Source organism: Sinohyriopsis cumingii, chromosome 13 (genome assembly GCF_028554795.1).
Source record: "Sinohyriopsis cumingii isolate HCF-2022 chromosome 13, ASM2855479v2, whole genome shotgun sequence".
Lineage (NCBI taxonomy): Eukaryota > Metazoa > Mollusca > Bivalvia > Unionida > Unionidae > Sinohyriopsis > Sinohyriopsis cumingii.
In genome coordinates this window covers 61,881,211-61,894,519 of record NC_142973.1, presented here as the reverse complement: position 1 = coordinate 61,894,519, position 13,309 = coordinate 61,881,211, and the positions used below count along the sequence as shown (strand labels likewise).

Genomic DNA, 13,309 nt, shown 5'->3' with positions numbered 1-13,309 from the left:
CAATAAACTAGAATATTTAACACTATTATAAACTATACACAGATCTAAGTCAATAAACTAGAATATTTAACACTATTATAAACTATAGGTAGACCTAAGTCAATAAACTAGAATATTTAACACTATTGTAAACTATAGGTAGACCTAATTCAGTAAACTAGAATATTTAACTCTATTATAAACTATAGGTAGACCTAAGTCAATAAACTAGAATATTTAACACTATTATAAACTATACACAGACCTAAGTCAATAAACTAGAATATTTAACACTATTATAAACTATAGGTAGACCTAAGTCAATAAACTAGAATATTTAACACTATTATAAACTATACACAGATCTAAGTCAATAAACTAGAATATTTAACACTATTATAAACTATACACAGATCTAAGTCAATAAACTAGAATATTTAACACTATTATAAACTATAGGTAGACCTAAGTCAATAAACTAGAATATTTAACACTATTATAAACTATAGGTAGACCTAAGTCAATAAACTAGAATATTTAACACTATTATAAACTATACACAGATCTAAGTCAATAAACTAGAATATTTAACACTATTATAAACTATAGGTAGACCTAAGTCAATAAACTAGAATATTTAACACTATTATAAACTATACACAGATCTAAGTCAATAAACTAGAATATTTAACACTATTATAAACTATACACAGATCTAAGTCAATAAACTAGAATATTTAACACTATTATAAACTATACACAGACCTAAGTCAATAAACTAGAATATTTAACACTATTATAAACTATAGATAGACCTAAGTCAATAAACTAGAATATTTAACACTATTATAAACTATACACAGATCTAAGTCAATAAACTAGAATATTTAACACTATTATAAACTATACACAGATCTAAGTCAATAAACTAGAATATTTAACACTATTATAAACTATAGGTAGACCTAAGTCAATAAACTAGAATATTTAACACTATTATAAACTATACACAGACCTAAGTCAATAAACTAGAATATTTAACACTATTATAAACTATACACAGATCTAAGTCAATAAACTAGAATATTTAACACTATTATAAACTATAGGTAGACCTAAGTCAATAAACTAGAATATTTAACACTATTGTAAACTATAGGTAGACCTAATTCAGTAAACTAGAATATTTAACTCTATTATAAACTATAGGTAGACCTAAGTCAATAAACTAGAATATTTAACACTATTATAAACTATACACAGATCTAAGTCAATAAACTAGAATATTTAACACTATTATAAACTATACACAGATCTAAGTCAATAAACTAGAATATTTAACACTATTATAAACTATAGGTAGACCTAAGTCAATAAACTAGAATATTTAACACTATTATAAACTATACACAGACCTAAGTCAATAAACTAGAATATTTAACACTATTATAAACTATAGATAGACCTAAGTCAATAAACTAGAATATTTAACACTATTATAAACTATACACAGATCTAAGTCAATAAACTAGAATATTTAACACTATTATAAACTATAGGTAGACCTAAGTCAATAAACTAGAATATTTAACACTATTATAAACTATAGGTAGACCTAAGTCAATAAACTAGAATATTTAACACTATTATAAACTATAGGTAGACCTAAGTCAATAAACTAGAATATTTAACACTATTATAAACTATACACAGATCTAAGTCAATAAACTAGAATATTTAACACTATTATAAACTATACACAGACCTAAGTCAATGAACTAGAATATTTAACACTATTATAAACTATAGGTAGACCTAAGTCAATAAACTAGAATATTTAACACTATTATAAACTATACACAGATCTAAGTCAATAAACTAGAATATTTAACACTATTATAAACTATACACAGATCTAAGTCAATAAACTAGAATATTTAACACTATTATAAACTATACACAGATCTAAGTCAATAAACTAGAATATTTAACACTATTATAAACTATAGGTAGACCTAAGTCAATAAACTAGAATATTTAACACTATTATAAACTATACACAGATCTAAGTCAATAAACTAGAATATTTAACACTATTATAAACTATACACAGATCTAAGTCAATAAACTAGAATATTTAACACTATTATAAACTATAGGTAGACCTAAGTCAATAAACTAGAATATTTAACACTATTATAAACTATACACAGATCTAAGTCAATAAACTAGAATATTTAACACTATTATAAACTATAGGTAGACCTAAGTCAATAAACTAGAATATTTAACACTATTATAAACTATACACAGATCTAAGTCAATAAACTAGAATATTTAACACTATTATAAACTATAGGTAGACCTAAGTCAATAAACTAGAATATTTAACACTATTATAAACTATACACAGATCTAAGTCAATAAACTAGAATATTTAACACTATTATAAACTATACACAGATCTAAGTCAATAAACTAGAATATTTAACACTATTATAAACTATACACAGATCTAAGTCAATAAACTAGAATATTTAACACTATTATAAACAATACACAGACCTAAGTCAATAAACTAGAATATTTAACACTATTATAAACTATACACAGATCTAAGTCAATAAACTAGAATATTTAACACTATTATAAACTATACACAGATCTAAGTCAATAAACTAGAATATTTAACACTATTATAAACTATACACAGATCTAAGTCAATAAACTAGAATATTTAACACTATTATAAACTATACACAGATCTAAGTCAATAAACTAGAATATTTAACACTATTATAAACTATACACAGATCTAAGTCAATAAACTAGAATATTTAACACTATTATAAACTATACACAGATCTAAGTCAATAAACTAGAATATTTAACACTATTATAAACTATAGGTAGACCTAAGTCAATAAACTAGAATATTTAACACTATTATAAACTATAGGTAGACCTAAGTCAATAAACTAGAATATTTAACACTATTATAAACTATAGGTAGACCTAAGTCAATAAACTAGAATATTTAACACTATTATAAACTATACACAGACCTAAGTCAATAAACTAGAATATTTAACACTATTATAAACTATAGATAGACCTAAGTCAATAAACTAGAATATTTAACACTATTATAAACTATACACAGATCTAAGTCAATAAACTAGAATATTTAACACTATTATAAACTATAGGTAGACCTAAGTCAATAAACTAGAATATTTAACACTATTATAAACTATAGGTAGACCTAAGTCAATAAACTAGAATATTTAACACTATTATAAACTATAGGTAGACCTAAGTCAATAAACTAGAATATTTAACACTATTATAAACTATACACAGATCTAAGTCAATAAACTAGAATATTTAACACTATTATAAACTATAGGTAGACCTAAGTCAATAAACTAGAATATTTAACACTATTATAAACTATAGGTAGACCTAAGTCAATAAACTAGAATATTTAACACTATTATAAACTATACACAGATCTAAGTCAATAAACTAGAATATTTAACACTATTATAAACTATACACAGACCTAAGTCAATAAACTAGAATATTTAACACTATTATAAACTATACACAGATCTAAGTCAATAAACTAGAATATTTAACACTATTATAAACTATAGGTAGACCTAAGTCAATAAACTAGAATATTTAATACTATTATAAACTATACACAGATCTAAGTCAATAAACTAGAATATTTAACACTATTATAAACTATAGGTAGACCTAAGTCAATAAACTAGAATATTTAACACTATTATAAACTATAGGTAGACCTAAGTCAATAAACTAGAATATTTAACACTATTATAAACTATAGGTAGACCTAAGTCAATAAACTAGAATATTTAACACTATTATAAACTATACACAGATCTAAGTCAATAAACTAGAATATTTAACACTATTATAAACTATACACAGACCTAAGTCAATGAACTAGAATATTTAACACTATTATAAACTATAGGTAGACCTAAGTCAATAAACTAGAATATTTAACACTATTATAAACTATACACAGATCTAAGTCAATAAACTAGAATATTTAATGCTATTATAAACTATAGGTAGACCTAAGTCAATAAACTAGAATATTTAACACTATTATAAACTATACACAGATCTAAGTCAATAAACTAGAATATTTAACACTATTATAAACTATACACAGATCTAAGTCAATGAACCAGAATATTTAACACTATTATAAACTATACACAGATCTAAGTCAATAAACTAGAATATTTAATGCTATTATAAACTATAGGTAGACCTAAGTCAATAAACTAGAATATTTAACACTATTATAAACTATACACAGATCTAAGTCAATAAACTAGAATATTTAATGCTATTATAAACTATAGGTAGACCTAAGTCAATAAACTAGAATATTTAACAATATTATAAACTATACACAGATCTAAGTCAATAAACTAGAATATTTAATGCTATTATAAACTATAGGTAGACCTAAGTCAATAAACTAGAATATTTAACACTATTATAAACTATACACAGATCTAAGTCAATAAACTAGAATATTTAACACTATTATAAACTATGCACAGATCTAAGTCAATAAACTAGAATATTTAATGCTATTATAAACTATAGGTAGACCTAAGTCAATAAACTAGAATATTTAACACTATTATGAACTATAAGTTGACCTAAGTCAATAAACCAGAATATTTAACACTATTATAAACAATAGGTAGACCTAAGTCAATAAACTAGAATATTTAACACTATTATAAACTATACACAGATCTAAGTCAATAAACTAGAATATTTAACACTATTATAAACTATAGGTAGACCTAAGTCAATAAACTAGAATATTTAACACTATTATAAACTATAGGTAGACCTAAGTCAATAAACCAGAATATTTAACACTATTATAAACTATAGGTAGACCTAAGTCAATAAACTAGAATAATTCCAATTTTTATAAATTGACTACATTTACTACGTTTTGATTGGATGTAAACGGTCATGTGATACTGATCTGGAATTTTTTACACATCAATAAATTCTGCGGACTACTTTTGGTTCCCTGTTACCAGATCATTTGATGTGAAGTTTTATCTATATCAACACCTTACACCCTAATAATATAAACAACAAGTTCCCACCCACCCTCTCCTGTGATTTCTGATAAAAAATGACAAGCCACGTCTTAAAATCGACCATTAGAAGTTAAAACAATGTAATTGCACAGGCAACCTTTTGATAATAGTGTGCCAAAGTAGGATTTCTAATTCATTCAGCGTGCCAACAACCTATATTCCTATAAGTCTACCTGCTCTACCATATTTTTATATATTATATAAGTACTTGTATATATGAAACTAATATTAAAACAAATAAAGTTGATCTTGAATTTATTATATTGATGTTTAATTAAAGAAATTGAACATAAAAACTTCAACTGAATGTAATTAATCTGTATCTCAATCAATGTGAGCCTTGTCCTTGCATGCTGTTGGTTAATTGTTCAATATCAGGTACATATTTGGTCACTTTCAGCTTCACACAGGCTTCTGAGTGTTCAGGTGTTAGGTGACTTCTTTGTGGACTTAAAACAGCTTTCATGTGAGAGAAAATCTGTTCACAAGTATAAGTTGAACCAAAAGCTGAAAGTAGAGCAATGCAACTTTCTTCAAACAGATGAATGCTTCAGGGAGGGATGTCCAGCAGTTGAGAATAGCAGCTGACTTTTCTAAGCAGTTTCCTTCCAGAGATTTCCGCAATTCGGCAAATTTTTATGTCCATAATTCTGCTGTCTTAAATTCGACATGCTGCATTTCAAAATCGTCAATATCAATCCACCTAAAAAGATCCAGATCTAATTGGGTACTAGTCAGATCAAGCAAGTCAGGCTTGATGAGGTATGAAAATATGGGTGCATGAATTTGAAAGTCTTGACTTTGTTTAGCAAACTCCACTTTGAGTGCTTCAGTGTACTTCTGAAGCTCATCTGTATTCACTGTAAATCGATCTGAATGAGCCTTCACATTTGGAAAGTACTTGAATGTTTTGGCATTGATATCATGGCAAAATATGTCCAGTTTCAACGCAAATCCTTTCCAGTAGCCAAAAAGTTCAAGTACTGTTTGACCCTGTCCTTGTAAATGCAAGTTCAACTCATTTAAATGTGTCTTTATGTCTGTCATAAACATCAACTACAACAGCCAGTCCTCATCATTCAATTCCGGAAAATGTTGTTCTTTTTCATCAAGAAACACCTTAATTGCTTCCAGACAAGAAAATAATTTTTTCAAGACTTTACCTCGACTAAGCCAGCGAACATTGCTGTACAACAGGAGATCTGCATATTCACTCTCAATTTCTTGTAGAAGAGACTTGAATTGCCTGTGAATCAATGAAGAGCGGGAAACTATAAAGTTGACTATCTTAACAACAGTTGCCATCACAGAGTGCAAGTCCAATGATGAGATCTTTGCACACAAACTCTGTATAATGCAATGGAAGTTTAATAGTCGACATCCAACGTGATTCTCAAGAAGTGTGACAAATCCTTTCTTTTTGCCAACCATTGCAGCAGCACCATCAGTTGTTACACAGAATAATTTATTCAACTCGATGTTCTGATTTTTGAAATAGCTTACGAATGCAGTCAGAATGTCCTCTGCTTTGGTTGTATCATAAAGAGCTAACCAGCAACACAACTCTTCATAAATACGATTATTTTCACAATATCGTGCGACTACAGCTAGGCGTGAGAAGTCATTCAAGTCAACGCTTTCATCAAGAGCGACACTAAAAATACAATAGCTTGATTTAATCCAGTCATTTGTTTAACTGTTAAATTTTCAGCCAAATCGGTTATGCGCCTGTCAATTGATGTTGCAGAAGCTGGTATTTCTCGAATCCGAGACAGTATAGTTTCTTTATTTGGTAAATCACTGAACAGAATTTCAGCACTGCTCAAAAAAAGTTTCATTGATGTACTCTCCATCTGTAAAAGGTTTGCCTTTCTAAGCCACACACTGAGCAATTTTGTAACTACATTCAGTAGCTTTATTCTTCATTCCAACTGCTTGACTCAAAATACCAGTTTGTTTTTTGAAACCAGAAGTAGCCCTTTTGATGGCTTCACGTTTCTCTTCAGATGTTTTAAACTTGGATTGATGTTTGGTTTCATAGTGTCTTTGTACACTAGACGTACGACACACAACACTTTCACAACAGAAAGCACAAACAGCACGATCCTTTTGTTGTATAAATCCATATTCTTTTGTCCAATTTAATTGAAATGGGCGTTGATCAAGTTTTTTGCCTTTTTTCGGCCATTTTAGGGGTACTGTATTTAATACAAGAACATAAGAAATAGCAATAAAACTATAAACGTTTAACACGTTGGCCGCATCCCTCAGTAGCGGCAGCATGCAGTGACTGGTGTGGTGCCGAAGGCGCCACACTAATATAGCCTGCTGCTGGCCAGTGAAAGCAGACATGTGGGGACACCTAGCTAATGCAAGAAATAATAAGAAAATGATATGGCGCCGTCCAGTGCACGCAGCAGCCATTATGCTGACGTATGTTGTTTTGACTTGCATTGAAAAACATCTTTTTTTCCCACTTATTACCTTTGTGGGGGGTCTTCCGCATGCCATTGAAAATCACTCTGCGTGCCAAGTGTGGCACGCATGCCATAGGTTGCCGACCCCTGGCACAGACCTTCCTGCACTCCAACACTCACCCCTTTTGCCAAAGAAGGCATATGGCAGGCTTTAGAAGCTAATCTTTGGAAATTATTGCATTTCACCTCGACAGCATGTTACAGCAGCGGTTATTAAAGGTCAGGGTCATGTGTCAACCAAGGGATGTCACTAAAAATGGACATGATTTTGCTTTTGAAAGATCAAAATGGGGCGAAAGTAACAAAGGCGTTGCTATGACACCACGTGCCATACGCAAGCATAATTTTCCCAAAAAAGAAATATTCCTAGTTTAACCATAACAACAGTTGTTTATATATTAAAATAATGATCATAACAATGTTTCACTGGTATGACCCACTATGACATTCTACCCTGTATCACTGTATAAAGAATCAATGAATCTTTGCTAGTGAAGATAGGGCTATGTATTCTGTTGCAGTTAAGAGGCTAATGAAAGAAAACTTCGATGTACACAAAAGTGAATGTTTCTTTGATTAAATCTGCTGATCTGATGTTATAAAGGAAGTAAATAGGAATTGTGAGGATTAAATGATCATGGTTGGGTATTTATCGATGTGTAAATTTTGCCTAATCATTTACAAAGTTTACATAAAGTCCTTTGGATTTTATTTACTTTGCAAGTGATTAGGTAAAATTGACACATCGATAAATACCCAACCATGATCATTTAATCCTGTAGTGGTTTAAATCATAAAATGCATGTATCTGTCCTTAGCCAACTTGCATTGTCAAGTATCACGATAGCTAGTAAAATGTATCTGTCTTTACCAGTATGTACTGTCAAGTATCCAAATAGCTAGTAAAATGTATCAGTCTTTACCAGTATGTATTGTCAAGTATCCAGATATCTAGTAAAATTGTATGTAGCTGTCCTTACCAGTGTATCTAAATACATGTAGCTAGTAAAAATGTGTATCTGTCTTTACCAGTATGTATGGTCATGTATCTAGATAGCTTGTTGAATGTATGTATCTGTCCTTATCAGCATATATTGTCAAGTATACAAATACATGTTGCTAGTTAAAATGTATGTCTTTACCAGTATCTATTGTCAAGTATCCAGATAGCTAATAAAAAATGTGTCTGTCCTTACCAGTATATATTGTCAAGTATCCAAATGTCTAATTCAAATGTGTGTCTGTCCTTACCAGTATGTATTGTCAAGTATTCAAATAGCTAGTAAAATGTATCTGTCTTTAACAGTATGTATTGTCAAGTATCCAGATGTAGCTGTCCTTACCAGTATGTACTATCAAGTATCCAGATATCTACTAATATTGTATATAGCTGTCCTTACCAGTGTATCTAAATAGCTAGTAATGTGTATCTGTCTTTACCAGTATGTATGGTCATGTATCTAAATAGCTTGTTGAATGTATGTATCTGTACTTATCAGCATATATTGTCAAGTATACAAATACATATTGCTAGTTAAAATGTATGTCTTTACCAGTATCTATTGTCAAGTATCCAGATAGTTAATAAAAAATATGTCTGTCCTTACCAGTATATATTGTCAAGTATCCAAATGGCTAGTAAAAATGTGTGTATCTGTCTTTAGCAGTATGTATGGTCAAGTATCCAGATAGGTAGTAAAAATGTATCTGACCTAACCAGTGTGTACTGTCAAGTATCCAGATATCTAGTAAGCATGTGTTTATCTGTCCTTACCAGCATGTCCAAATAGATAGTAAAAATGTTTCTATCTGTCTTTACCAGTATGTATTGTCAAATATCCAAATAGCTAGTAAGATGTGTGTGTCTGTCCCTACCAATATATTGAGATAGCTTGTAAAAAGAATGTTCTTATCAAGGAAGGAATACATATCCATTGCTTTGAAAATAGAGTTGTCTGCTCACTTCTCAGCTCTTCAACAATGCACATACATTGAAGAATCTGAACACTTATCATGTCAGAAATGGACATAACAAATAATGTCAAGCTTTTGTGTGATCAAGATGATTTATAGTAGGGAAAAAAGTTAAACTGATGTTTCTGATCAAGTAAAATACATTACATATATGAATGGAATGAAGAAAAAATACTGCAAGCTAAATTTTCAAACTTTCTTCTGGGATATTTCAAAGTAAAAAACAGGCATCCACCAACAGAAATTGGGGTCACCAGGCTGTCCTAATAAATACAGCAGAAAAAAGTATCCCAGTATTACGGAGTTCATAAAGTTTTCATTGTGGCTTGGTGGTGGTGGTGGTGGTGATGATGATGATGATGATGATGATGATGATGATGGTGGTGGTGGTGGTGGTGGTCAATAAATACCAAAGTAGACAAAGAAAGATAAATTGGTTTGATACACTTATTAACATTGATGAATATTCAAATCTGAATATATTCAATGAATATTCCAATAATAATATTTTTTTCCCAGCTCTATCTTTTATTATGTAATATCAGTTTCTAAAGAAAGACACTGTATCACTGAGTAGCAGGAATGAAATAGTTCTAATATAAATTTTATAAGCTGCCTCAGAATAAAAGCAGTGTTTACTTGTTTATTGCAGCGCTGGACTCGTGGTGTGGTATGTGACGTATGGTCTGGAATTTACTTGGATCCAGATGCAGGTAGAAATGTCACAGCTGAATGGTACTTCACAGAGGTGTGGAAAGAAACATTGATAGTTTATACTTAATTTGTGTCAATAGTATGACAAGTTATTGTAACCTATGCCACATTCTAGAAGTGCAAAATTGGTAGCCATGTACTTTCTGGAAAACCCCTCAAACCATATGTAGCAAAAAGCTGGCAACCATCAAAACGTCCATTCTTTTAAGTAAATCAAAAGTTGCTTGGTAAATATAATTTTAGTGAGACAGAAAAATGTTTGAATACACAACTTTGCTAGAAATTTAATTCTGTATCACAAAATCCAGGATTCCCATACTTCAAAGAAAACTAAAAAAATTTAAATAAGAATCGGTTTGTTCCTGACCTGGAAAAGCTTTTTTTTTTTTAATGAGTCATAGTCATGGAAAGGTAAGGACTTTTCAGAAGCAGCTTTTAATTGATCTGTTGCAGACAAAAAAGTTTAAAATTGTAATTTAACTATTTGCAAATTTAGTTGGTTGAGTTAAATTAATGTAATTTTTCATAGTTGCTGAACTCCTCAGACAGTTGCTTTATAAAGTTATGTATGCAATGCTCAAGCAGCACAATGTCCAGTCAACCAAGTCCTATACATTTTGGAAACTGCACAGAAGTACTTCTAAGACACTATGTCCAGTCAGTGGTACCTCTAAGACACCATGTCCATTCAGTGGTACCTTTAAGACAACATGTCCAGTCAACCAAGTCCTATACATTTTGGAAACTGCACAGAAGTACTTCTAAGACACCATGTCCAGTTAATTAAGTCCAATACATTTTGGAAACTGCACAGAAGTACTTCTAATACACCATGTCCAGTTAATTAAGTCCCATACATTTTGGAAACTGCACAGAAGTACTTCTAAGACATCATGTCCAGTTAATTAAGTCCCATACATTTTGGAAACTGCACAGAATTACCTCTAAGACACCATATCCAGTTAATTAAGTCCCATGCATTTTAGAAACTGCGCAGAAGTACTTCTAAGACACCATATCCAGTCAATTAAGTCCCATACATTTTGGAAACTGCACAGAATTACCTCTAAGACACAATGTCCAGTCAGTGGTACCTCTAAGACACCATGTCCAGTCAATTAAGTCCCATACATTTTGGAAACTGCACAGAAGTACTTCTAAGACACCATATCCAGTCAATTAAGTCCCATACATTTTGGAAATTGCACAGAATTACCTCTAAGACACAATGTCCAGTCAGTGGTACTTCTAAAACACCATGTCCAGTGAGTTAGGTCCCATACATTTTGGAAACTGCACAGAAGTACCTCTAAGACAGCATGTCCAGTCAGTGGTACCTCTAAGACACCACGTCCAGTTAATTAAGTCCGTACATTTTGAAAACTGCACAGTATTACCTCTAAGACACAATGTCCAGTCAGTGGTACCCCTAAGACACCATGTCCAGTCAATTAAACCCCATACATTTTGGAAACTGCACAGAAGTACCTCTAAGACACCATGTCCAGTCAATTAAGTCCCACACATTTTGGAAACTGCATAGAAGTACTTCTAAGACACCATGTCCAGTTAATTATGTCCCATACATTTTGGAAACTGCACAAAATTACCTCTAAGACACAATGTCCAGTCAGTGGTACCTCTAAAACACCATGTCCAGTCAATTAGGTCCCATACATTTTGGAAACTGCACAGAAGTACCTCTAAGACACCATGTCCAGTCAGTGGTACCTCTAAGACACCATATCCAGTTAATTAGGTCCAATACATTTTGGAAACTGTACAGAAGTACCTCTAATACACCATGTCCAGTCAATTAAGTCCCATACATTTTGGAAACTGCACAGAAGTACTTCTAAGACACCATGTCCAGTTAATTAAGTCCCATACATTTTGGAAACTTCACAAAAATATCCATAAGACACCATATCCAGTCAATCAAGTCCCATACATTTTGGAAAAACTACACAGAAGTACCTCTATGACACAATATACAGTCAATTAAGTCCAATATATTTTGGAAACTGCACAAAAGTATCCATAAGACACCATGTCCAGTCAACTTAAGTCCCATACATAAAGATAAAGTACATTATTTTATTATAATTATTAGTAGTTACAAAGTACTTTTTATTACATTTGTATAAGTATACAAGTATAATATGTTCATAATAACACTTTATTACATCCTATATTTTGGCCATATGACATTAAATGATGACATCCAGTATTTTGGCCACATGACATCAAATGATGACATGCTGTATTTTGGTGGTTGTTGTTGTTGTTGTTGTTGTGGGGTTTAACGCCATTTTTCAGCACACGATAGGCTATACATGGCGGCCAGTATTAATGGTGGAGGAAGAACCCGAGAAAACCCCGGAAAGAACCACCGACCCACGAGAAGCTACTGGCAAGCTTTCTCACATACCCACATTGGCTGAATCCTAGACTCGAACCGCCGCAGACAGAGGTGAGATGGCAGTGATCCGTAACGAAGAGCGCTTTAGACCACTCGGCCACTCGGGGCCCCCTGTATTTTGGCAACATGACATTAAATGATGACATCCAGTATTTTGGCCATATGACATTAAATGATGACATCCTGTATTCTGGCAGCATGACATTAAATGATGACATCCTGTATTCTGGCAGCATGACATCAAATGATGACATCCTGTATTTTGGCAACATGACATCAAATGATGACATCCTGTATTTTGGCCACATGACATTAAATGACGACATCCTGTATTTTGGCAACATGACATCAAATGATGACATCCTGTATTTTGGCAACATGACTTTCAGCAGTGACATCATTGTATTTTGGGTTTATGCAATACTGAACTTTAATAAAGCAAGCAGCCAGACTTTAAAAAAAAATCTTTTATAACATGATTCAGAATGAAGCTATTTCAGTTGAAATAAAGTATCAATATTGTTAGAATTTGTATGTGTGTCCTAAAGTGCATAATAAAAATAATA

The 13,309-nt window shown here is 31.3% G+C and overlaps 1 protein-coding gene across 2 annotated transcripts in view; it reads left to right on the top strand.

Moving 5' to 3' along the window:
• The window catches only part of LOC149785687 (uncharacterized), a 92,161-nt gene that overhangs the window by 42,793 nt on the left and 36,059 nt on the right, over positions 1–13,309 (top strand). For both annotated transcript variants that reach the window (XM_089979525.1, XM_089979526.1), the window contains exon 10: positions 10,260–10,355. In XM_089979525.1, coding sequence (XP_089835651.1) covers positions 10,260–10,355 — 96 coding nt within the window. The remainder of the gene's footprint in view (positions 1–10,259; positions 10,356–13,309) is intronic.